Source organism: Sebastes fasciatus, chromosome 9 (genome assembly GCF_043250625.1).
Source record: "Sebastes fasciatus isolate fSebFas1 chromosome 9, fSebFas1.pri, whole genome shotgun sequence".
NCBI classification, from domain to species: Eukaryota; Metazoa; Chordata; class Actinopteri; order Perciformes; family Sebastidae; genus Sebastes; species Sebastes fasciatus.
This window is the reverse complement of record NC_133803.1, coordinates 33,260,773-33,284,297: the sequence shown is the minus strand read 5'-3', so window position 1 is coordinate 33,284,297 and position 23,525 is coordinate 33,260,773. Positions and strand designations below refer to the sequence as shown.

General features: G+C 38.3%; 2 protein-coding genes across 2 annotated transcripts; one reads left to right on the top strand and one right to left on the bottom strand.

Moving 5' to 3' along the window:
• The first annotated feature begins 3,348 nt into the window (after positions 1–3,348).
• On the top strand, positions 3,349–10,483 carry rbm45 (RNA binding motif protein 45). Its single transcript, XM_074647365.1, has 12 exons — positions 3,349–3,720; positions 4,621–4,743; positions 4,987–5,113; positions 5,324–5,473; positions 5,776–5,841; positions 6,342–6,560; positions 6,768–6,897; positions 7,625–7,718; positions 8,266–8,420; positions 9,158–9,233; positions 9,393–9,522; positions 9,865–10,483. Exons 1-11 carry the CDS (start codon positions 3,364–3,366, stop codon positions 9,507–9,509), a joined length of 1,614 nt encoding a protein of 537 aa, XP_074503466.1. The 5' UTR covers positions 3,349–3,363; the 3' UTR covers positions 9,510–9,522; positions 9,865–10,483.
• Positions 10,484–11,725: 1,242 nt separating this feature from the next.
• Positions 11,726–21,662, bottom strand: zc3h15 (zinc finger CCCH-type containing 15). Its single transcript, XM_074647364.1, has 11 exons — positions 21,454–21,662; positions 18,840–18,932; positions 18,462–18,552; positions 18,199–18,351; positions 17,721–17,812; positions 17,005–17,187; positions 15,484–15,564; positions 15,320–15,385; positions 15,109–15,222; positions 14,067–14,202; positions 11,726–12,721 (listed from the first exon to the last, which is right to left on the bottom strand). The coding sequence occupies exons 1-11, from the start codon at positions 21,529–21,531 to the stop codon at positions 12,537–12,539; spliced, it is 1,272 nt and encodes a 423-aa protein (XP_074503465.1). The 5' UTR covers positions 21,532–21,662; the 3' UTR covers positions 11,726–12,536.
• Between the last annotated feature and the right edge of the window lie 1,863 nt (positions 21,663–23,525).

The window sequence follows — 23,525 nt, the reverse complement described above, 5'->3', positions numbered from 1 at the left end:
GAGGACACAAAAGCTCAAATACACACTACTACTGATAGTTTAGAATTTAATGTTGCATATACGTCGCTAGTCTCGTAGAAGATGAGACAAGGATCCATGTTAGGAAGCGGTAAATGTGTTTTGGAACTGGTCCCCGCATCTTGTCGCATTCCCCAGCTTCCTTTGTGGAGCAGAAGGCACCTGCTGCTATAGCAGCCTTATAAGGAACTATATAACCCATATACATTAAAATGTACATTTATTTACTGTTATTATGGACAGACTGAAATATATCATATTTAAGCTATACATAACTTTTAGGTTGCCAATTATATTTGTTGAATATATAGTCTTTAATGCACATTTGTATATTATAATTTAGTCTTTAATGTACATTTTTAGATTAAAATTGAGTCTTTAATGTACATTTTTAGATTAAAATTTACAGTCTTTGATGAACATTTTTAGATTATAATTTACAGTCTTTAATGCACATTTTTAGATTATAATTGAGTCTTTAATGTACATTTTTAGATTAAAATGTAGTCTTTGATGAACATTTTTAGATTATAATTTACAGTCTTTAATGCACATTTTTAGATTATAATTGAGTCTTTAATGTACATTTTTAGATTAAAATTTACAGTCTTTGATGAACATTTTTAGATTATAATTTAGTCTTTAATGTACATTTTTAGATTAAAATGTACAGTCTTTGATGAACATTTTTAGATTATAATTTAGTCTTTAATGTACATTTTTAGATTATAATTTAGTCTTTAATGTACATTTTTAGATTAAAATGTACAGTCTTTAATGTACATTTTTAGGTTATAATGTACAGTCTTTAATGTACATTTTTAGGTTATAATGTACAGTCTTTAATGTACATTTTTAGATTAAAATGTACAGTCTTTAATGTACATTTTTAGGTTATAATGTACAGTCTTTAATGCATTTTTACATTATAATTTACAGTCTTTAATGCACATTTTTACATTATAATTTACAGTCTTTAATGTAATTTTTTTGTAATATGTACCTATATTCAGTCACGTTATGCACATATTGTAATATGTACATATCTGTCACTGTAAATATAAATCCTACTCAGTGTACATATAGTATATAGACACCTTCACATGTACATACTGTACATAATCATCCAGTCCATGTATATCCATCCAGTATGTATTTCTTTGCACTATTTGTATTATTTACAACTTCCATAACTCTTGACGTGTTTAATGACATTTTATTTTTTCATTTTTATATTCTGTGTAAGTACATTGAGAGAGCTGCATAAAACCAAAGTCAAATTCCATGTATGTTTATATTTGGCAAAATAAACCTGATTCTGATTTCACATAAAATAACTTCAGAAATCTGTAGTACGTCCCCATAACTAACCTTTTAAAAGCAGGAAGAGACATTTTGACTATATCACAATGACAATAATGATAGTGTAATAGTACTTCAGTAATAGTAAAATAAACATGTATACATGCAGCACCACTCTAGAGCAAAGTTCTTCACAATAAAAGACACTAGTAAGACATGAATTACAGACAACATATAAGAGCAATAAATATGATTTAATAAAACTTAACAAAGGCGAGTCTAAACATGTCTTTAAAGGTGACCACTGTGTCTTCAGACAAAAGGGAGACAGTTAGGAGTCACTAAAGCCCTTTAGTTTTCAATCTGGGTAAGAGTTCAATTGAGGTTTTTGGTAGGATTGTCTTTATAAAACCTCTTCTGTCTATAGATTAAACTGTGCTTCATACACTTTCACTGTCATTTTTTCTTAATGCAGTTGTTGGCAATATTTTACTTTATATATGTGCCACTAATCACAATAAAGATATAATCTAAACACATGTCCTCAAAGAGGTCACTCAGAACTAAACACACACACAAACAAACACACACACAGACACACACACATGGCATATGGTGGCACAGATATAGATCATTCCAGACCCTCACACGACAAACAAGTCACGAGCCTCTGACGCCATATCATCAGCTGACTGCCTTATGTATGTGTTAGTGGGTGAATCAATGACGTAATATCATTAATCCAGTATATAAGGGTGTGACAGCAACTATTTGTAAGTCCCAGCAATTAAATTTTGGATTTATGTTAAAATTTTCAGTGCAATGCCACTTTTTGTCATGTCCCACAACTGTGTTCTCAATGTTGAAACACATTCCTTACCGAGACACTGACAAATTCAATATTAAAAGTTTTATTCAAAGCCAACATGGTGACCCTCAAAACAAGGTTAAGATCACCTTTTCTTCTTCTTTTTCTTACCATACAGCTTAGTAACATTTAAAAAAATGACTTAATATTACTGTTGGATTCAAATATATTAGATACTAAGAATCAAAGCTAACGTAGCAGACCTTGCTAGCTGCCATTTATCTGCAATATATTAAAAATGACATTTCCAAAACATGTCTTTAAGGACATTAGAATTGTAATATCTGTCATAAAACACAACATTTTTTATATATTTTTTCTGACATCTTTGGTTACTGTCTAAATTGTTCAGGGTGAGAAAATCATAAAATCCCCTATTTTTAAAAAATGTTTTTAATATTTATAATTTACACACAGCTTGATGAAAATGAAGTTATGTCTTAAAAATATAATAGAAATTAAAAATTCTAAATGCATAAAATTAAGTGATGAAAACCATAAAAAATATACATGTTACAGATTAAAATCTTAACTTTATGTACCTGTTTCTATTTATTACATACTGATTGCTAAAATTGAAATTCATAGAGGTTGATTTTCTATAATTTGGGAGACAAAAAATTATAATAATAATAATAAAAAAAAAAAATATATATATATATAGTGCTTATATATAGCCAATTCATTAAATGTATTTATTTGACACAGACATACACTATTTTCTTACCTGTAACCTATTGTAAAATACCCTGTGATAGGCCTATGGTTCAGATACTCAGATGATTTATTTATTTAACATGAGTTACAAAAGCTCTCTGCAGCATCCTTTTGTAACTGAGGACAGCAGAGTGCAGTTATATATCACTATGGCTGCTGCTCTCCCTCCAGTCCACCAGGTGGCAGTAAACCTTCACTAGCTTATATAGAATGTTCGCGGTCTTCTAGAATCAGCTACAGTGACGGCTTCAAAACTATGGGAATTTACAGAACTAACTTACTACACATTGCCAAGATACAGAAGCTATTCGTGAAATGTTGTAATCACCATATTCTCCTTTCAGTATATTACCTACATCCTACACATAACGTTTTCTAATTCACACCTAGCTTTTCATTTGAAAACGCCATGATGATCAGCCACAGTTCAGGAGGAAACAGGAAGTTCCGAGGTGTACATGAAGGCAGCACCAACGGCCGGTTCAGTCCAGCAGGAAGAAGAAGAAGCAGAAGAGGAAGAAGGAACAAAGATGGAGGAGTATCCAGCCAGCGCGAACACTAAGCAAACAGAGAACCTCGACGACCCGCCCAACAGCCGGCTGTTCGCGGTCACCAGCCGCTCCATCACGGAGGATGATATCCGGGAGAGCTTCTCGGTGTTCGGAGAGGTGCAGGGTGTCTGGGTGGTGAAGGATAAACAGACTAAAGAGTCTAAAGGGATCGCGTATGTGAAGTTCTCCAAGTCCTCTCACGCCTGTCTGGCCATGGAGGAGATGCACGGCAAGGTGGTGCTGGAGGGGACCAAACCCATCAAGGTACGGGTCAACTGAGAGGTTATCTAGTACCAAAACAATGTGATGTTAACGTTTAGAGAGTTTCAGGTTAAACGATGTAATTATAACATATTAGCTTTAGCTTCTGTACCACTGTGACGTATCTATCAGGGAAACGCTGTGATTGGTGGAGATGGCTGTAAATCAAATCCCTCGCATTTGATTGGACCTCTAATGAAAAGTGGGCGGGCTTAAGAGAGCTACAGAAGACTGCTGTTGGTGCAGTTTTGGGTTAATGTTTGTAAACATCCCTGTGCAGCATTAAAACATTAGAAACTGTTTTACAGAAGACAAAAGACAGGGATTAGATATAAATACTTATACTGATCTTTTAACACATATTTAGCATATGATAAATTAACAAGTAACCCAGGGACACAGGATTAAAACTATGAAAATATATTTTTCATGTCACTGTAAAATCAATATTTTTTTTGTATACGATAATACCATAATACTTTATTGTCAGAAAAGTCTGAAATTTGTTTTGCAACATCACAAAAAGGACAAAGACAAAAAACAAGGATATATACATTTAAACATTACAATCATAGAAGACGATATTCAGGGCCCTTCAACGTACATTTGATCTGGGATTAGGCTCCATATTTAGTTTTAGGATTGACTGGTGTACAAAAGAGTGCTTCAGTCTAACCTTATTAAATCATGGAACCCTCTATCTCCGATTTGATGGTAACACTTCATATTCACTGTTCAAAACATGGTTGGGGTCAGAGACGATGGTGTTAGCCAGCCTTAAAATGTTATTATGATAGGCTGATTCATAGAATTTCTCAAGGGGTTGACCTACAGTATCTTGCTGAATGTTTAATTAAGTTGCAGTTGTAACCATTTGCTTTCCTTCTCTGCTTGGTTGTGTAGGTGTTTATCGCCCAGTCACGGTCTTCAACAAAACACAGAGACGTTGAGGATGAGGAGCTGACCAGGATCTTTGTCATGATCCCCAAGTCTTTCTCAGAGGAGGACCTTAAAAACACATTCAAAGTAACTATACCCATTTTCTTTCTGCCTTTACCATCGTCTTTATGTTAAATAAAGACTACAATGCATACTTGCCAACTCCCGGGGGACTCCCGTTTTTCATTGCCCTCTCCTGGTTTCCTCCCGGGATCACAATCCTCCCGCATTTCTCACAAGTCATTTTTTCCACCATGATCCCACATAACCAGTTTAGCAGGATAAATACAAATCTATTTATCTCTGGCTTTGTTTGTCTGTCTCTTTCAGGAGTATGGTGATATTGAGTACTGCGTCATCATCAAGAATAAGACCACAGGGGAAAGTAAAGGACTAGGCTACGTGAGATACTACAAACCCTCCCAAGCTGCCATCGCTATAGAGAACTGTGACAAAAGTAAGATGGTGTTAACTTCTCTTACTGGTTCATTATTTGTGGTAGAAGTAGCCGCAGGAAAAAAAGTACTGGGAGACTTTATATGTCTACATATTTATAACTGAATTTATACTCTACAGTTAACATCATATTTAGTGTTTTTCTCACCGATGTGGACGATTTAGTCTCTCAGAACTGTGTGATTGATGATGATGATGGTGGTGTTATTAGGTTACAGAGCCATCCTGGCTGAGCCTCGCACCAAGAATACAGCACAAGAAGACTACTCTGGTGGAGCGCCCAGAGGGGATTACATGGGCGGCGGCGGTGGTGGCGGCGGCGGAGGCTGCAACGACCCAAACCAGTATGCCTTCCCTATGGGTAAGCAGTTTGACATCCTAATTCAGTATTTCTTTTGTTATATCCTTTTGTTCATCTCTTTCAAGCCCATGACCAACACTTTAGTCAGTCAGGCATAAGACACATCATTGCTGTATTTTGTGTCTGCTGTCAGATGAACATTATACTTAATAGCACCTGGGCATTATGATGAGTAGCTCTTATTTAAATGTACCCTGGTGGGGTTTCTTTTTACCTTAAGCATCTCTGTGGAGCAACAGTGTTTTTATGAGTAGCTCCCTGTTTTCCTGCCAATTACTTCACATTATTCCACTGATCTACAGGTGGCGGTAACGCGCCCAGAAACTCGGCAAAGACGAGGCTCAGGCAGGAGAGAAGACTGCTAGCAAGTAATCATAGATATAAACAATGTAGGCTACAAATGAGCACTCTGTTGGGGAACCGGAACATGAATAACTAGAAGTGAAAGATGTTACCATAGATGTATATACATAGATACCGGTTCAACCCGTTGCTGCGATACGTCAGTGTCACTGCCATATTCTATGTAATCAACAGAATGTTGTAGTTTATTCTGAATTCTTCAGTGGAGGGATGCAAGAACAGGGCTAATGTGGGACCGACGGCTAGTTCTAGTTAATAACCTGGCAGCTACATTTTGAACCAACTGTAAGTGTGTAAATCAATAATTCAAGATCCGTAGAAGACGAGATACATCGGATTTTTGGGATATTTTTTAGCAGTGGAAAACAGGATTGGATGAGCTTAGTAACACGACGGTCAAAGGTCATTCTTATAAGAGTCCTAAGCGCCTCTAGTGTGAATCCATTTGGGAATCCCTTACTGTAGTCGTCTCCGTCCTGTTCTTGACCCTGGTGTCTCCCTACAGCTGACCCTGGCAACTACCAGTCAATGGACTACCGCTCTTCCGGTGGTGGTGGCGGCGGTGGCGGCGGTGGTGGCGGCGGCGGCAGCGGTGACTTCACGCGGTGCCTGATGTTGTCAACGCGGGCTGCGCTCACCCAGGAGCAGATTTTTGCTCTCTTTGACCTCATTCCTTGCATGGAGTACTGTGAGCTGCAGAGAGACTCTTATGGAATGAGCAAAGGTTAGTGATTAAACACCTGGGCGCTACAATCTCATAATTTAAATACATTTTCCTGACAGGTCAAACTTTTTTTGGAACAAAAAATGACTTTCTTGATTGTAATATAAGCTCAAGTCATTTTTATAGTTTGTAATTAATGCAGTCTGTGGATGTTGATGTGTTCCAGCTGTTTATTATGCTGACTGTAAACTTAAAACTTCTCCTCAGGTCATGCTTTGATTCGCTACGGTAACCTTGGATCAGCGGTTTACGCCAAGGAAAAGCTGAATGGCTTCGAATATCCACCTGGCAACAGACTGGTAGTCAACTTTGTTGACGACGGAGAGGACCGCGGCAGGTAAAAACACACACACACACACACACATGCATGTATATACACCTTACACTTACTGTGTGTCTGTGGAAGTTAATGGAGGCATGCAGCAGAAATGACCTTTTAAAGTTAATATATTAATATAAAAATGATTAACTGTAACCTCTTCCCGTCTTCTGGGTCAAGTTTTATTTGTTGTCAAATATTCCTGAGTGAATGTGACGCTTATCCCCGTGGGCCACAGTGACCGGCCAGTTGTTTTCCAGGAACAAGAAGTTTTTATAGTAAACAAGGAAGTACGTAGTGGAAGAAGTCAAAGTTGTTAAGCCGTAGAGGAAAACCCCACATAAACTGTTAACCGTGTTAACAAAATATTGTTCAGAAAGCATCCGGGGCAGAAACAGGAGTCAGGAAAATATCACTAAATGTACACTAAGATTATTTTTATGGTAATTTTAAACCCCTCACACAAATGCACCACTTTAAATCTGGTGTTTACCAGAGATGTGCTCATAAGTTTCTTAGAAAGAAAGAATCATTCTGCATTAAAAAAGCATAAAATAAACGACTAATCGACCAAAGAAATCTCAGTCAACTTAAACCAAAACGACCGATTAGTCTACTGAGAAGGGGCAGCTCTAGTTAGTATACAGCCCAGTTTGAAGTAGTTTGGTTACACGACAACAACTTCACCAGTACAAACCGTTGAACCTCAACTTGAAACATACTTTGTGCTTGTGTTTGTGTGCAGCCCCGTAGGTCGGATGGCCATGCAGTTTGTTGCGACTCAGATGATGTCTGCACCGTGGAACGCACCCTCCTCCAGCCAGGGAATGAAACCTCCCGTAAGTATATTAAATCAACGCCTGGTTTACAAAGTTGCATCAGTTGTATTGTATTATCCTGAGTTAGATCAACTCGGAAGTTATTTTTAAGACTATTACAGAGAAAAAGGAGATTTCTGTACACAAATACCACATGTGCAATGTTTTTTTATTCATCTGCAAAAAGACCTATTGATTATATTTCATTAGAATTCGGTCAGATTTATGATAAAGAAAAAAAAACTACTGCAAAATTTGACTAATTGTAATAATTTTTTTAGAAACTAAACTTATCATAGAAAACAACTCGCCCTACATACAGGAATAACAACTCAAGGTTGATTACTGCTCGAGGTCATTAATGATCCCCCAGGCCTCCTCCTTCCACCAATAGCCTTTTTAAAGATTAAATGATTAATGAAGTAAAAGTTGGTCATTACACAGTGTTTACCACATTGAACCGATGTTCATGAGGATCATACAATATATGACCAATTATTAGGTGTAAAAAACTAAAAATGTTGAAGCTGAATCATTGATCGTGGGTGTGTTTGTCGGTATCCTCCAGAATTTCTCCGTCTCCCCGATGCCCCGGATCCAGACGGACGTCAGCCTGCCCCCTCTGAAGAAGCTCGCCCCACCTGAGAGCAAGACGAAGGAGCGCTTGTTTGTGGTGTTCAGCCCCTCCCCGCTGCCCCCAGATGTGCTGGAGGACGTTTTCTGGTAAACCTCTCATTCACTGACTCAGAATTTTACTTAATTATAACAATATAGGTCTAAAAATAGGTTCAATTGATCACGACTCTAAACTTAGTCGCCACAAATGACTGTGGATGAGCGCATCAAGCTAAATGCTCTTAAGCTGTGTTCAGACAAAGAGCGAAGCAAATTTTCGCCTCGCCTCGTGAGTTGGAACATCGGTATCATTTGTGTTCATTCGCACTAAAAAACCAAACACTGTCTTGTCTGGGTTCATAACATCACCCGGTCAGTACCAGACTATGCAGCTGCTCCATCAACCCTCAACATAAAGTCATCTAGGCATAAAAACAGCAGCAACGTTGTTGTTTGTACCACAGACAGTCTGTGGTTTCTACACAGAGTTTGGTCCGGTCTCTGTACAGATAAGATGTACTATCGTAGTACTGGGTGACCGATATTATTTTCTTCCATGACTGATTCAACAACGTCCGTGACGACAGGAGGAGAATCTCAACGCTGATAAGCTTTCACGACACAGCATTTCTCGCTTGAGTTGAAATATTTAAACTCCCAAGAATACGTGCATTTTGCGTGTTGCCTGCCGTGAATTTGCGTCTACTTGCCATACTTTTTATGTAATTGCATGTGCAAAAAGTTCACTTCGCTCTTTGTGTGAATGTGCTGCGCTGACAATATACTTACAAAATGATGCTCCAGACAATCAGCATTTACTTCCTATCTCCCTCTTCCCTCTGTAGTCGCTTCGGTTCCCTTATTGAGGTCCATTTGGTTCCTGGGAGGAAGGTCGGATACATGAAGTATGCAGAGAAACAGGTGAGACTCTCAACTGATTGAGGATGAACACACCAGATACAGAAAAATAGGTAGCATTTGATGTAATAATAACAAGCAGGGACGGAGGTTTAGTAAACTGGTTGGATAAATGCAGCCTAGAGGTAGTCACATGTTAACCTCAGTCTCTCTCTCCCTCAGTCTGCAGATGACGCCATGGCGTTGCTCCACGGCCAGGTCATCAATGGAGTTAAGATGAAGGTGATGCTGGCTGATCCTCCCAGAGAGGAATCTCACAAACGCGCTCGTACCTACTAGGACCACGTGACCGGTAAGTTTTCTGCTGCAGGAGACAGTATTTTAGTATTATACAGTAAATGTATCCTGTATAAGGCGTGTCGACGTGGTTTGTGAACGACACACATACACTGAGCAGGAAAAGGAACATTTCTCACATTCGTGCCTGGGAAAATATGAAGTCTCCTTTCTTTAATGCAACCTCAGTGAGTGTTGCAATGTTCAGATAGACGTCTAGCATATGAAATGTAGTACATACTGTGTGAGAACGTCTTCTGTGTGGACAGTCCTCCACACACCTGTTCACACCTGTAAAACGGTGTCTGATGAGTTGTTTGTCTTCCTGTGAATAACACTGCAGCTTCTTGTTCCCTAGGCGACTGTTGTCATGACACAATGACACCTGACCTGACCCGACCAACCGACCGACATCGAGACCGTCTCCCGACCTCTGACCCGACCTTTGACACCTGTCTGACCTTACTTCTGGTCAGTGACCTTGCTGTGACTCACGTATATAATAAGTAGCGTCCACTGCTTAAATGGAGTCTTAATCATATACAGTCTGTGAGCAGCAACAACAACATGAGCAGTGTCTGTAGTTTGTGGTCAGCGTCATGCTTTTTATGCTTTTTCTTTTTTTACATCATTTCAACGTTCACACTGCTTTTGGCTCTTGCTAACTGGACTAACCAGTTCGACAACTACAGCAGTAGCACGCCATGTTTTATCTACAGACTACTGAAAAACGCAAATTGATCTACAAATGGTCATTTTGTGGGTGACGTAGTTTAAAGATCTCACCAGTTACGCTGTAGTTCAGCTGGTTGGTAGCATTGCTAAAAGCTAAAAAATAGGATTTGTTCAGATGGATCTAGACGGTTTAGTTTTTCAGATCTAGTCCTTCCTTTTTTCTCTTACTGTCACTCCATGTTGAGCTGTTCATCAGACTAACTGTACTGTTTTTTGTCTCAATAAAAATCAGTTAAACCCCACTCAGCCTGTCGTCTCTTATTCTGTAGCTGCCTGATGAATAACTGGACACTTAACTCTTCATAATGATGTTTTAATCATATTTTATTTATTTGACTCTGTAGTCTCTCAATGTTCCATTTTCCTGTTTTACTTTGATTTCTTGTTGGATGTTTTTCCATGTGATTGTTTTTCTTCAGAATAGTGGTGTAATAAAAATCATCTAAATCTGCTAAATAAAATCAAAGTGAAAATGTGGCTGTAAATGAGAAACAAATTGTGAAGCTGGGGAGATGGAGGATGATCACCTGCCTGTGAACTTCTAATTTTATATAGATGGATAGACACCTACTGTCTGCCTACAATATCAGGACAATACATACGTCTACAGCTACTTATGTCTTTACAGCTTCACATTACGTGTTTTACATTTCAGCTGCACCCTCTGTATGTATGTGTAATGCCAATAAAGCTTATTGAATATTGAGAAATAGATGGATAGATACGAGTCTCCCCTTTACAGACATGCCCACTTTATGATAATCACATGCAGTTTGGGGCAAGTCATAGTCAAGTCAGCACACTGACAGCTGTTGTTGCCTGTTGGGCTGCAGTTTAACATGTTATGATTGGAACATATTGTTTTATGCTAAATGCAGTACCTGTGAGGGTTTTTGGATCAATATGTTATTGATTTGTGTTAATTGATTTACAATAATACATATATTTGCATAGAGCAGCATATTTGTCCACTCCCATGTTGAGTATTAAATACTTGACAAATCTCCCTTTAAGGTTCATTTAGAACAGATAAAACGTGTGATTAACCTGTTATTAACTATGTATAGATATATAGCTTTAAAACAAGGTCCGCTACAACCTAAAAATTGCAAGTTGTGTTAATGCGTTAAAGAAATTAGTGGCATTAAAACAACTTTGTGTTAACACGTTATTTCTTAACTTTGACATCTATAATATATATATATAGATAGATACATCTATAGCTCAAGCCTCCCTTGATAGGTATAAATCTGTGACAGTTTAAATGATGTATTACATGTAAATATGGGCCACTTAAATCATATATATACTTTAATTACTCTCATTATGCATCAGCCGCAAAATTACATTTTGTAAAGCAGAACTTTGGGTTTAAAAACCCTAAAAGCATCTTTAGAATTAGAAATGCAAGAGCAGTGAATGTGTACATTTAGACCTGCAATAACTTATTTCTTTAAGTTGTCCAAAAAGAGACACACACTGGATGTACAGTAATCTTTTATTTCTTCAGGAGGCAACTCATGAGAATATTATTTACAATTGTGGGCTGGCAAGTGGACCGTTTGGTTCCCCTGCTGGGTCTTTATTATAGTCTGGTCTCAGAAGTATTTTTAAAAGCTTGGTTCCTTCAGAAAAGTTACATGAAATTTCCTTAACATAAGTTTCAACAGGGCTTTAACTTCAGCTAAATGAAATGTAAACTGGAGCTTTTGTTTTGGTACGAGAGCAGGTGAACAGATTCAGTTTCTTACAACAGAATCACTCCTGTTCATTTCCTACGTTGTAAAACTTCAGTTCTCTTTCAAACATCCATCGATGTTATTTTGATTTATTGAAGTCTTCTCACGAGTATAGTGCTTTCATCTCTGCAAATCACTATTTAACTGATCAGGAAGCCTAATTTATTTCAGAAGTAATATCAGTTTTAAGCCAGCGAGGTTCGTCGAGCAACAAAAAAGTGCACAACAGCAGCCAAATTCTCTTTTAATGGAAATTCTGCTGAGCATCGATCATGTGGATCCGGCCCTGCTGTGGAAATTTGGACACCCAGCGGACAGAAAGCGGAGGACGTGGTGGGATGTGAGAGGGGCGATACAGAAAAAACAGAGGGCGGCAGAGACAGGCAGTGATGTCATGAAATAATCAGGCTTTATTACCGGAGTCTCTGAAACTTAAAATCATTCAAACGTCTGGTCTCTTTGTTGTGTAGCTCCATGCATCCGTCGGTTGATCCCTTCGTCACTCAGTCCATCCTAACTCCTCCTCTTCCTCCCACCTCCCCTCTCACGCTCCCTCTCAGTCTTCCATCGCCAATGTGTTGAGCTCCTCGTCCAGTTCCTCCAGATCTTCTCCCGTGAACAGGTTCTCATCCACCGGTACCTCCTCTTCTTCCTCCTCTTCCTCCTCGTCCTCCCCTACGCCGTCCTCCCCCGAAAGCCCGTTGGCCTCGGCGCCACCGCAAGCTCCGTTCAGCTGCTCCTCTGTTGAGCGGAAGAAAAAAGATTTTTTTTTTAAAATCATGTTTTGTTATTTGTGTATCAAAAGTACTCTTATTTATTTCCATTTCTCTCAGGTCATATTAACGTCCCAGTGAAACAGAAGTTAGAGCGTCTTTCTCTTCTGTACTGTGACGTATTCCCTAGTTAAACTGAATATTTGAGTCGTGTACACGGCAATATATTCTTTTGTATATGGAATGTGATGCCATTTTTGGAGGATAAAGGGAAAGAGTGCCGTCCGCTGGCTGTTTACTGCAAGTGTCAAAAGATAACAAAACACTGCACAGTGAATTAGATTTAAAAGCTGATTTGTAGTATATCTAGCATACAGTCAGACACACATTTAGGCTAACGTTATGGGTTTCATTTTGCAAGATACTGGTATGTTAAATATGCAGTATTATCCGACGTTTTGTTTTTTGGCTTGTAGATCTTAATGTCATATACCTACCCGTTAGTAAACCAGACATCGGCCCCCAAAAATGAACATATTTTGAACTGTTGCCAGGTGTTCACTAACACCAAAACACATCAGTGACTGTAATGGGTGACAAACTGTCAAGATCCTCCTAATTCATAAGGATCGATATCATTAACTCACTTCAATTTTGTAATATATCCAAAAATGCCGGCGCGCCCTTGAATGCTGCACGATTCCGGGTTCCCTATTGTTGTTTTTATCATGAATACTTTCACACAGAACGTGAATATTACACAGTGAAAAAGCGTCTTTTGGAACCAGGTGGATTATTCTGAGCTTTCGCACAGCAAGTAAAAGGCGTCAACCAATCACGTTGTGCCCAACAGGTTTGAGTTGCGCTTTTATTTCTGAAACAACAACACAGAGGCTCCGTGGTGCGAACCAAGACCCCAAACTTTATTACTCTTTTTAACCTCGACAATTGACAGATCCACTCCTTCCATTCGTAGCTTTGACAATAAGCCTGAGACAGATAATATTCGCAGGCGAGTATTTAGCATTTTCCTGCCGTTTATTCGTCAGGCCACCCCGATGTGTGAAGGCCTTTCGAGTGTAGCGTGGTACGGAGCCTCCACACACATATAATTGATTGATTGTTGATATTATTGGTTATTGGCTACTAGCTTACGTAAGCACACATATTCTGTTACGAAGAAATTGATTTTTCTATTTTTGCATATATTGTTAAATAGGTCACAATATGACCGAGGATGTGATCTAAAAGGGTTCAAAAGGTATTTTCCATTTCATCTGGACTCTAAGTGATTGACTTAATGTATTGGCTGTTATAAATAGTGGTTACGCCTCTGAACTGACCACAGAGAACTCACTCATCTTTACTCTTACCGTTGTCAGTTACCGTCGGCTGAGCCTTTTTCCTCGAGGTGAAGCGGTCCATGGATGCTACGGTGATGCCTGTGTTGTCGACCTCTTGTGGAATAAATCGGGATACGTCTATGTCCTGGATCTCTGTAGAATCAGTCTGAAATTAAAATAGTAAAAATAAGGTTTAGACAGAAGTGTGACACAAGACGGCAGTTCAAATGACACGTAGAGAAGCAGGTAAAGTGTTATGGTGAATAAATCTGTTATCTATTTAGTTGCATTCTCTAGTAATTTAAATCCTGCTGGATGCAAATTGAAAACTTCATAATTATTCGCTACCTGAGACTTGATTTTCCAAAAACATTTTAGTACAAGAGAGAAAGAAGCAACCAGAAAATGAATTAAGGGACAAAATTACTAAAAACTTAATTAAGATGAATTAAAGGAGTAAAGGAGAAATGTTTTCTTGTTGCATTAAACTTGTTTTACAGCCTGAATCTACGAAGCAGCACACAAGTATAAGAAACAGCTGCAGACAATTAACGGGCGAATCATTCGCTGTGAGAAAAAAGGCAAACAGCTGCAATGAAACCATTTAAATACAGAAAAACCCTATTAAAGTCTGCTTTAAACCACTCTGCATCACCTGTCAGAAAGCTGGATTATAATTGCTTATAGATGAGATGTCTCATCTCTGAGATGTGGAAGCTGTAGATTACGTATCGGTGTATTTAAAATATTGAAATACTTAACGGTATATTTAAGTATATAAAACATTTTCAGAATATTTCAGGAGCTGCAGAAAACTGCCTGACGCCACCGACCTCGCAGTAGAACCAGAATAACTTGCAGATATGTTGTACCAACGATGTAAACTATATTAGACACCAAACAATGCTGAAGTGCGGTTATTGTTCCGAGACGTCTCACCTCAGGTGTGAACATAAATCAATATGAAGTCCTACGCAGCCAAACTAAATAACCATCGACTGTAGGAGGAGGGTGTCGTCTGCTCTCCTTCAGACTCAAACTGATTCTGTGACCGTGTGCTACGATACATTACCTCTTCATCCTGGTCTTCATCTTCATCGCTGGCATACCCGACATACTCGGTGGCTTCCTCGTCGTCCTCATCGATCAAATCTGGACGGAACTCGAACACCTCGCGCCCGCTCACCTACAGACACACGTGATTTGAGTTAAATCCTGTATTACTGTGGAAATGTGGGCTATAGCATCATAAAGAGACCACAGAAATCTATAAACAGACTCACCACTAGCGATTTCCCAGCCTTGAAGTCGGCCTTCTTCTTCTCCATCTCCTCCCTCGCTTTGTCAACCTGTTAATCAACAGCACACACAGGGAAGGAATCATTTCTGACGCTGCTCCGACAAAACTGATGTTAATAAAAACTGATTGAATTGAACACGTTCCAACCTTGTCCTGCCTTTTCCTCTTCTTCCAAGCAAGGAAAGTCTCCAGGGTGATCCGAGTCACGTGAGCGCCCAGAGCTGCTCGCTGCGGGGGGGGGACGGAGAGACGGACGTCAGCTTCCAACGGTTATACATCACATGGAGCATTTACAGACATCAGGATGTGGAGAGTAAAGAGAGCTTCCACGGTAATACATCAGTCACATTGTAAGTATTTACAGACATCAGACCTCGCGTGGAAGCCATGATGGACGTCCGACAATATCTGAAGACGCCATTTCTTTATTTTGTCCGTCTCAGACTGGATTTATTTCTGTTTTGTTTTGAATTGACCAATGATTGTTCTTGTGTTTCCAGTCTATCTGTATAGACGGGCATTTTACTGTTTTATTAAGCTCTATGTAACTGTTTTTAAAAGGTGAAATAGACAATAAAGTTTACTTACATAAGTAGCAGTACATCTACTGTCAGAATGGTAAGCCGACCACCACTAACACAGCTGATTTAAACACTAATATTTCTATTAGAAGATAGTTGTCAGAGCTCAACAATAGCGATTGCCTGATTGCCCAGGGCAAGTACAATGCCACATTGGGCCAGTAAATCTAGCGACTCATTTGCCCGATCGGGAAAGTGGTAAGAAAGAATGAAAAACAGTTTTTTTCCCCCGGAGCTGATGACGGAAGTAGCTAAGGAGTGAGACATCTCACTTCCTTCTCATCTCTGTTGAGAGTTGTGCAGCAAAGAGACGAAACTCCGGTGTTATTTTTGACAGCCTCTGCCGCCATTTTGGACTGAAAACGCTTATTAGATTTATAATATTTTATTGTTAAACACAAGCTAATTTCGGCAGAATATAATAATAGAACAGAAATAATTCAGTTTTACTTTTGTACGGCACTTTGTAGGCGGACGTTTTACTGGCGTCCGGTAGTCGCTTTCAGTTAAAAATTGCGGAAGCGTAGCTCTGCGTTGTTGGACAGTTGACTTTCACATCTTGGCAATATACGTTCTTTGTGTGTAGTACCGATCAGGTGAGAAAAAAGCGGCATTAGAGAGGATGTGGGCGAAACTCCATCTATGTATTGTGCAGTTTGTCTCTGCGCTTACTCTGAAATATATTTGAATATATTTCTTGTTTTTCCCGATGGTCTGAATGAGTCGCTAAAATGTTTTGCTTTTTAGAAGTAAGCTTGCTAAGAGGATCTGAAAAAGTTGCTAGATGTAGCGAGAAACTTGCCGGTGTGACTGTCGGCGTAACATAAAAACATCATGCCGCACATGAGACAAGCAAAGAAATGTGATATACGAGGCTGGTGGCCGACGAAGTGAGCTCACTTTTGAGTAGCGGCTCGATTAAATGCTCCCTACATTTAATTATTCTGCTTCATATCACCGATCTATTCTGATAAACACATTTCTTTAACATTTGTGCCGCACATTATTCACCTAAAGCCTCCAGAAACACCACGGCATTGGATTGTAGTTATTTTTTCGATGAATCCCTCCCTCCCTCCGTCCTTACCTCGTTTTCTATCAGTTCCTCCAGCGAGATCTCGTCCTCTTTCTCCTCCTTCTTCTTGTCTTTCTTCAGTACGAAGCCGGGCGGCAGAGCGTGCCGGTACATGCAGATGTCGCCCCCCATCGGACACGACCAGAACCAGCCGTACTTATTGTTCTCTATGGCGTCCAGGAAGTGCTTACACACCTGCAGACAACACCACGGAGTAGATAGTGTTAAACACAGAGGGGACAGCATCTTGTAAAATCACTGCATTTAGCTGACTGAAGTGGGTCCGTATGTTTGGAGACAAACCGTCATGAGATCAGATTAACTGAATCAATCACCGGCCGATGTTTTTTTTTGCCATTTCAAACGACCCTGATGGTAGTTTCTTGCTGACAGCTGGAGCCCAGGGGACGGACCGTTTGGCTTTAATTCATTCATGACCAACCTGACTCTGAAGCCCCCAGCAATAACAAGAACTCATCAGGGATCAAAGATTTATGTCATGATTGATCGAATCCAATACCTCCACACTGCAGATGCTTTTCCTCGATCAACAGACAAGACTGAAAGACCGTTTTGGACGTTTACGTCTCTCTCAGCAGTTCTTTACCGAAACAATCGGTCATATTATCAATTATCAAATGAACCATCTGATGAAAGTTTCCCTCCGTGCATCGACCTCTTCATCTTTCCCTGTCTTCACTCATCGTTCATCATCCGGACAGACTTACGATTTGTGTTTTGGCTTTCTTCTTCTCCGCCTCTCCGTGTTTTTTGTTGATCACCTCCTCCAGCTTCTTCTCGTCCCAGTTCTCCATAGTGTCTGAACACAACACAGAAACTCATTTAATGTGGAGTAATGAAGCCTTTTACAAATAATACAAACTAATACAAATGGAAAAAAATTCTACAATTGTATAATATGAAGTTTATATATATATATATATATATATATATATATATATATATATAATATATAAAAAATCACTTCCAATGACAAATTTGTTTCAAATTTAGATAAACAGAAAAAAGAAAAAAAACAGTAACATGTAATTGTCAAATTAAATGCCAAGCAATTCCCCAAATTAGGGGTGTCGCGATGTACCAGTTCTGACTGTGAAATTGACTGTGTCTCCACCTCCACCTCCCTACACTCACATTTTGAGTGTAATTCAATTGCCAAAACAGAGAGGAACACTACACACTGACCTTTCTCCAGCTCGTCGTCTCTTTCATCCACGTAGAGGCTTCTCTTCTCACATTTCCTCTCCATCGACAGATCGTGGCTGAACTTACACTTGTCTCCTTTAGTACACTGACCCTGCTTGAAGAACGCACACAGCACCGACTTTGGGTCAACACCTGCAGAAAACAGACAAGATTGATTAATTAATCTGCTCTACTATAACACACACACAATCTGCTAATTATTTGAAACTTTTGAAATGAAAGAGTTAAAATGTGTTGGTTACCTTTGGCGACTTTCTGAGCAGCGACCACGGGTTTAAACAACTCGTTGAGTTCGTCCAACTCCTTCTTCTTATCCGTCTTCTTTCCATCAGTCTGGACAGCCGATACACACAAACAGAGATGGTATAGATATATTTATAAAGATGATCTGATCCAATGAAATCAGCTGAGCACATAAGACAGGTGGGAAATCTAGTCAACTATCAGTTTTTCTGGTTCTTCGTTCTCTTACAAATGTGAGTTTCACAGCTGACATTTAAAATGATGAGGTGGAAAGAAAGTAGGGAGAGAAACAGCGAGGCAGAGAGATGATAACGTTTGAGACAGTCAGAGAGAGAAAAAGAGAAACACAGACACTGAGAAGAAGAGTTGATACTGACCGGTTTGGGAGCTTGTTTGACTTGCTGAGTAACGTTCTTGATGAACTTCTGCTGTTTGGCCCCCTTCTTGTTCTTCAAGCCAAATGTCTTGTCCTAGAAAAACACAAACAAAACAAGTCAATCGATCGTATAACCTCCGATATCATCCCCCGGAGCAAGCAGCTCCAGCTGAACAAGAACAAGTTTCTGCACTTGTTTTTCTTTATTACACATCCACAAAAGGGGAACCCACATATAGCAGCACAGAGCTTAAAGGTCCCGGTACACTGCGGTTAGAAGCAGGGGAATCTTGCATCCACCAACTAGGACTGGGCAATATATCGATATTACACCGATATTGTGATATAAGACTTGATATTGTCTTATATTTTGTATCGTGTTGTCTTTTCCTGATTTTAAAGGCTGCATCGCAATAAAATTATGTCATTTTCTGAACTGTTCTAGCTGTTCTATTATTTGCCTTTTTACCCACTTAGTCATTATATCTACATAACTGATGATTATTTATCACAAATCCGTGGTCAAATGGGCCGTCGCTACGACTGTAGAGCACCCATATACTGACATTTATGTTAAATGCATTCAAACGGCCCCGATGGAGCTGACCATGGATGTATAAAGAGAACGGAGCTGACGGGAGGGCTAGAGACCACCTTGGAGAAGTTAGTATAAAACATTACATGTCCCTAATAAATTAAAAAGAAAGTACCACTAATCTGTGAGGGAAATGTCTTTATTCTTTGATTTTTGGGTTGCTGGATAATAAATAATTCCAGACAATGACTGATATATTTGACTTCAGGACATCTCTGACTACATACATGCTGAATATCAAACATTCTTACTGTATTCATTTAGATATTTTTCAAAGTAAAAGTCTATAGAAGTGTATGATTCAACTTTTTCCCATGGTCTAGTGTTAAAAAAGTTAACAAAAATCACAATAAATCGTAATATCGAATCGCAATACATATCGAATTGGGACATAAGCGTATCGTCCCAGCCCTCGTGGTTTTCCAGGAGCAAAAAGACAACAACCAAGATTCATAATGTGACATTACTATAATCTATAACGGCTCAACAACAATCTGTGTCAGCAATTAAACAAGTCTGCAAGAGGAGGAAAGAGCTGAAAAGAAATCCGGCGTCACAACTGTTTTCCTGTTAGATTCACTAAACAAGTTTCACTGTTATATTGACGGACTCTTATCCAACTGTGTGCACAATGTGATAAGGTATTAATTACTTCACGTTTAAACAGCCTTGTTTCTCTGGAAACTTAAGGATATGGCTGGTGTTATGTAACAACGTCAGTCCGTCCCACAATCCTCTCTGACTTCCCACCTCTGTGGCCCTTAACCCCACACTGAAGATGTATATATATATATATATATATATATATATAAATAGGCTCAGCTATTTCCCCAAAAAGGAAGAGCACTGTACTTTTTAACAAACATTCCTCAAACAGAAGTAACTACTAATGTGTTTTAGGGACTTTGTTTAGCCACAGATTAGAGTTTTCAATAGTTTGTGGACAACAAAGGAGATCTATGGTACAATGACCAGCTCCATCAGGCTGTGGATACACCAACAGTACTTGTTAATAATGAAATAAATTATTTTAATGGGATTTATAGGCAATAAATCTCATCCTTAAAGCATCAGACAACATTTAAAGAACTTGTTAGACAGGTGATAGATACTTTGCAACTCTTATGGCAGATAAAACATTACATGTTTTATGAATTAAATCACCTATAAGCAGTAATAACCCCTCTGGTACATGAGCACGTTGCAGCAAAAGGGACTATATTCAGCCACAGATTAGAGTTTTCAATAGTTTGTGGACAACAAAAGAAGTCTATGGTACAAGAATCAGCTCCATCAGGCTGTGGATACACCAACAGTACTTGTTAATAATGAAATAAATTCATTTAAATGGGATTTAAAAGGCAATAAATCTCATCCTTAAAGCATCAGACAACATTTAAAGTACTTAGTAATGTAATGTTTTATCAGCCTGATAAAACATGACCTGATTTATGAATGGAGTAATAACCCCTCTGGTACATGAACACGTTGCAGCTAAAGGCGGCTAAACTCTGACCAGCCGGTGTAAAGGGGCACACTGACACTAAGACATAAGATCAGTTTGTGGTTATCAGAATCAACACAGCTGCTGTTAGAGAGCCACATTAGCATTGACATGCTCTCACATGTGTCAACACACAGTTTAAGTTAATGAATGTGTAACTTTTCATTAGTTTATGGGTCAGATCTGGTGTCTGATCTCAGTGAGGCCGAGCAGCAGCAGCAGGCCCACCACTTTAAAACATGCTGCTAATGTAGCTGTAGAAACAACCAAGAGAATCACACATTCATATATACATAAAGGCTGGTATTATTATCTGTTGTTGTTAGGATCATTTATATAAATGACTGTGACACGTATGAACAGAGAGAGAGGAGGCTCGGCCTGCTAGCAGCCTCATTACATGAACACATGATCAGTTAGCTTCCTGCCAGGAGGCCGGTGAACTCCAGCTACTCGTGTTAGCCTGTGAGCTAACATGCTAACCGAGGCTAACTCGTGTTATAGATTTAGTTTTACCTCTATAATCTTCTCCTTCTTCTTCTCCTGAGTCTTTTTATTCCCCGTTGGCTGGGCGGCGGGTTTCTTCGGAGGCATGTTGTTGTCTCAGGTTGTCTCTGTGGGGTATCTTTATTATAAATGAGGTGTTTCTGTTGGTAGAGTCAGCGCCACATTAACAACCCGGGTGATGCTAGCAGCAGCACAGCAACGGCGTCGCTAGGCCACATGTGAGTTGTTGATGTCCTGTGACGTCATCACGCATCGCGAGAGGCATGATGGGTACTGTAGTCTACAGAGAAATGACTTTATCCATGCTGCTGACTGAAACCTGCTACGTTATGTTGGTTTTGTTTCATTTCTGTTGTCCTTTTATGTTTGTCACAGCTCTTTGTTTATGTTTTCGCAATGCTTCTTTTGTATGTAAATGTTTTTAATGTTTTCTGCTGTTACTATGGATACTGTCATTTTGAAATAAATTTTAAAAAATTAAAAAAGGGTACTGTAGTCTACAGAGAAACGACTCTTTCCATGCAGCTGACTGAAACCTGCTATAACCAATGGTGGGAGAAGTACTCAGATCTTTAGTAGTTGGAATACCACAATGTAGAAATACTCTGTTACAAAAAGTACAGTAGCATAATCAAAATATACTTAAAAGTAATACAAGTAAAAGTACTCATCATGTTATTATTTTTATTCTTTTATTGTGTGTTTTTTTTTTAATTTCTTTTAATTTTATGTTGGTTTTGTTTCATTTCTGTTGTCCTTTTATGTTTGTCACAGCTCTTTGTTTATGTTTTCGCAATGCTTCTTCTGTATGTAAATGTTTTTAATGTTTTCTGCTGTTACTATGGTTACTGCCATTTTGAAATAATAATAATAAAAAAAAACTTTTGCACTGTACAATCAAAATATTATATTTGGTTGCTATGGTTACATTGACAAAGACAGTAATGCATTTTTTCTTATTAATTTAATTTTAATTCTCGTGAAGTTCCACATTCACAAGTTTAAATTTACCAAAAAAAAAGCCTAATTTCTTTGTATTTATGAAATAAAACGGAATTATATCTGTCAACAATTTCTTCCTCACAAAAAAGCAATGAAAACAATGAATAGTTGTTCTTATGCAATATCTTTAAAGTTTTTAAGTGAAATTATTGTCATACTCTCACATGGTCTTTTTTATTTTATGTTGGTTTTGTTTCCTTTCTGTTGTCCTTTTTATGTTTGGCACAGCTCTTTGTTTATGTTTTCGCCTTGCTTCTTTTGTATGTGAATGTTTTTAATGTTTTCTGCTGTTACTATGGATACTGTCATTTTGAAAAAAAAAAAAGTCTACAGAGAAACGACTTTATCCATGCTGCTGACTGAAACCTGCTGTAACCAGTGGTGGGAGAAGTACTCAGATCTTTTACTTAAGTCAAAGCAGGAATACCACAGTGTAGAAATACTCTGTTACAAAAAGTACATTAGTATAATCAAAATATACTTAAAAGTACTAAAAGATGTCATACAGAATGGTCAGTTTCAGAATAATGTAAGCTATGTTATATTATTGAATTCTAAGTATTGATGAATTAATATATACATTATGTTAATGTTGCAGCTTTTAGTAGTAGTAGTAATAATAATAATAATAATAATATAATATAATTAATAATAAATACAAAATTAATAATAAATATATATATTTTAATAATAATAATAATAATTACATATATATGTAATTATTGTAATCTAGTTTTATATATATATATATATATATCTTGCTGGGTAGCTTGTGAATATCACAACGGTGTCAGTAAAGTCTTATGTTTATCCATAATAATACATTATAATGTATTTGCTGGTAATATTCAGGCTAGTATTATGAATCTGACTCTGCAAAGTAACTCGTGACAAAAGCTATCAAATAAATGCAGTGCAGTAAAAAGTACAATATTTGCCTCTGACATGTAGTGGAGTAAAAAATATAAAGTAGCAGGAAATGGAAAAATACTAAAGTAACAAGTACAAGTACCTCAAAATTACTTAGTTGCTCTCCATCACTGGCTATAACAAAAATTTAAATTGAACCCTGATTAATC

What these genes read in the sequence shown, in the direction of transcription:
- zc3h15 (XM_074647364.1), bottom strand. Translation starts at nt 21,531, where the DNA reads ATGCCTCCGAAGAAACCCGCCGCCCAGCCAACGGGGAATAAAAAGACT. An exon ending in AGAGGAAAAGGCAGGACAAG is followed by an intron (nt 15,386 to 15,483) that starts GTTGGAACGTGT and finishes GTTGATTAACAG; the next exon opens with GTTGACAAAGCGAGGGAGGA. An exon ending in AGGCTGGGAAATCGCTAGTG is followed by an intron (nt 15,223 to 15,319) that starts GTGAGTCTGTTT and finishes GTGTGTCTGTAG; the next exon opens with GTGAGCGGGCGCGAGGTGTT.
- rbm45 (XM_074647365.1), top strand. Translation starts at nt 3,364, where the DNA reads ATGAAGGCAGCACCAACGGCCGGTTCAGTCCAGCAGGAAGAAGAAGAA. An exon ending in AGGGGACCAAACCCATCAAG is followed by an intron (nt 3,721 to 4,620) that starts GTACGGGTCAAC and finishes TTGGTTGTGTAG; the next exon opens with GTGTTTATCGCCCAGTCACG. An exon ending in TATAGAGAACTGTGACAAAA is followed by an intron (nt 5,114 to 5,323) that starts GTAAGATGGTGT and finishes TGGTGTTATTAG; the next exon opens with GTTACAGAGCCATCCTGGCT.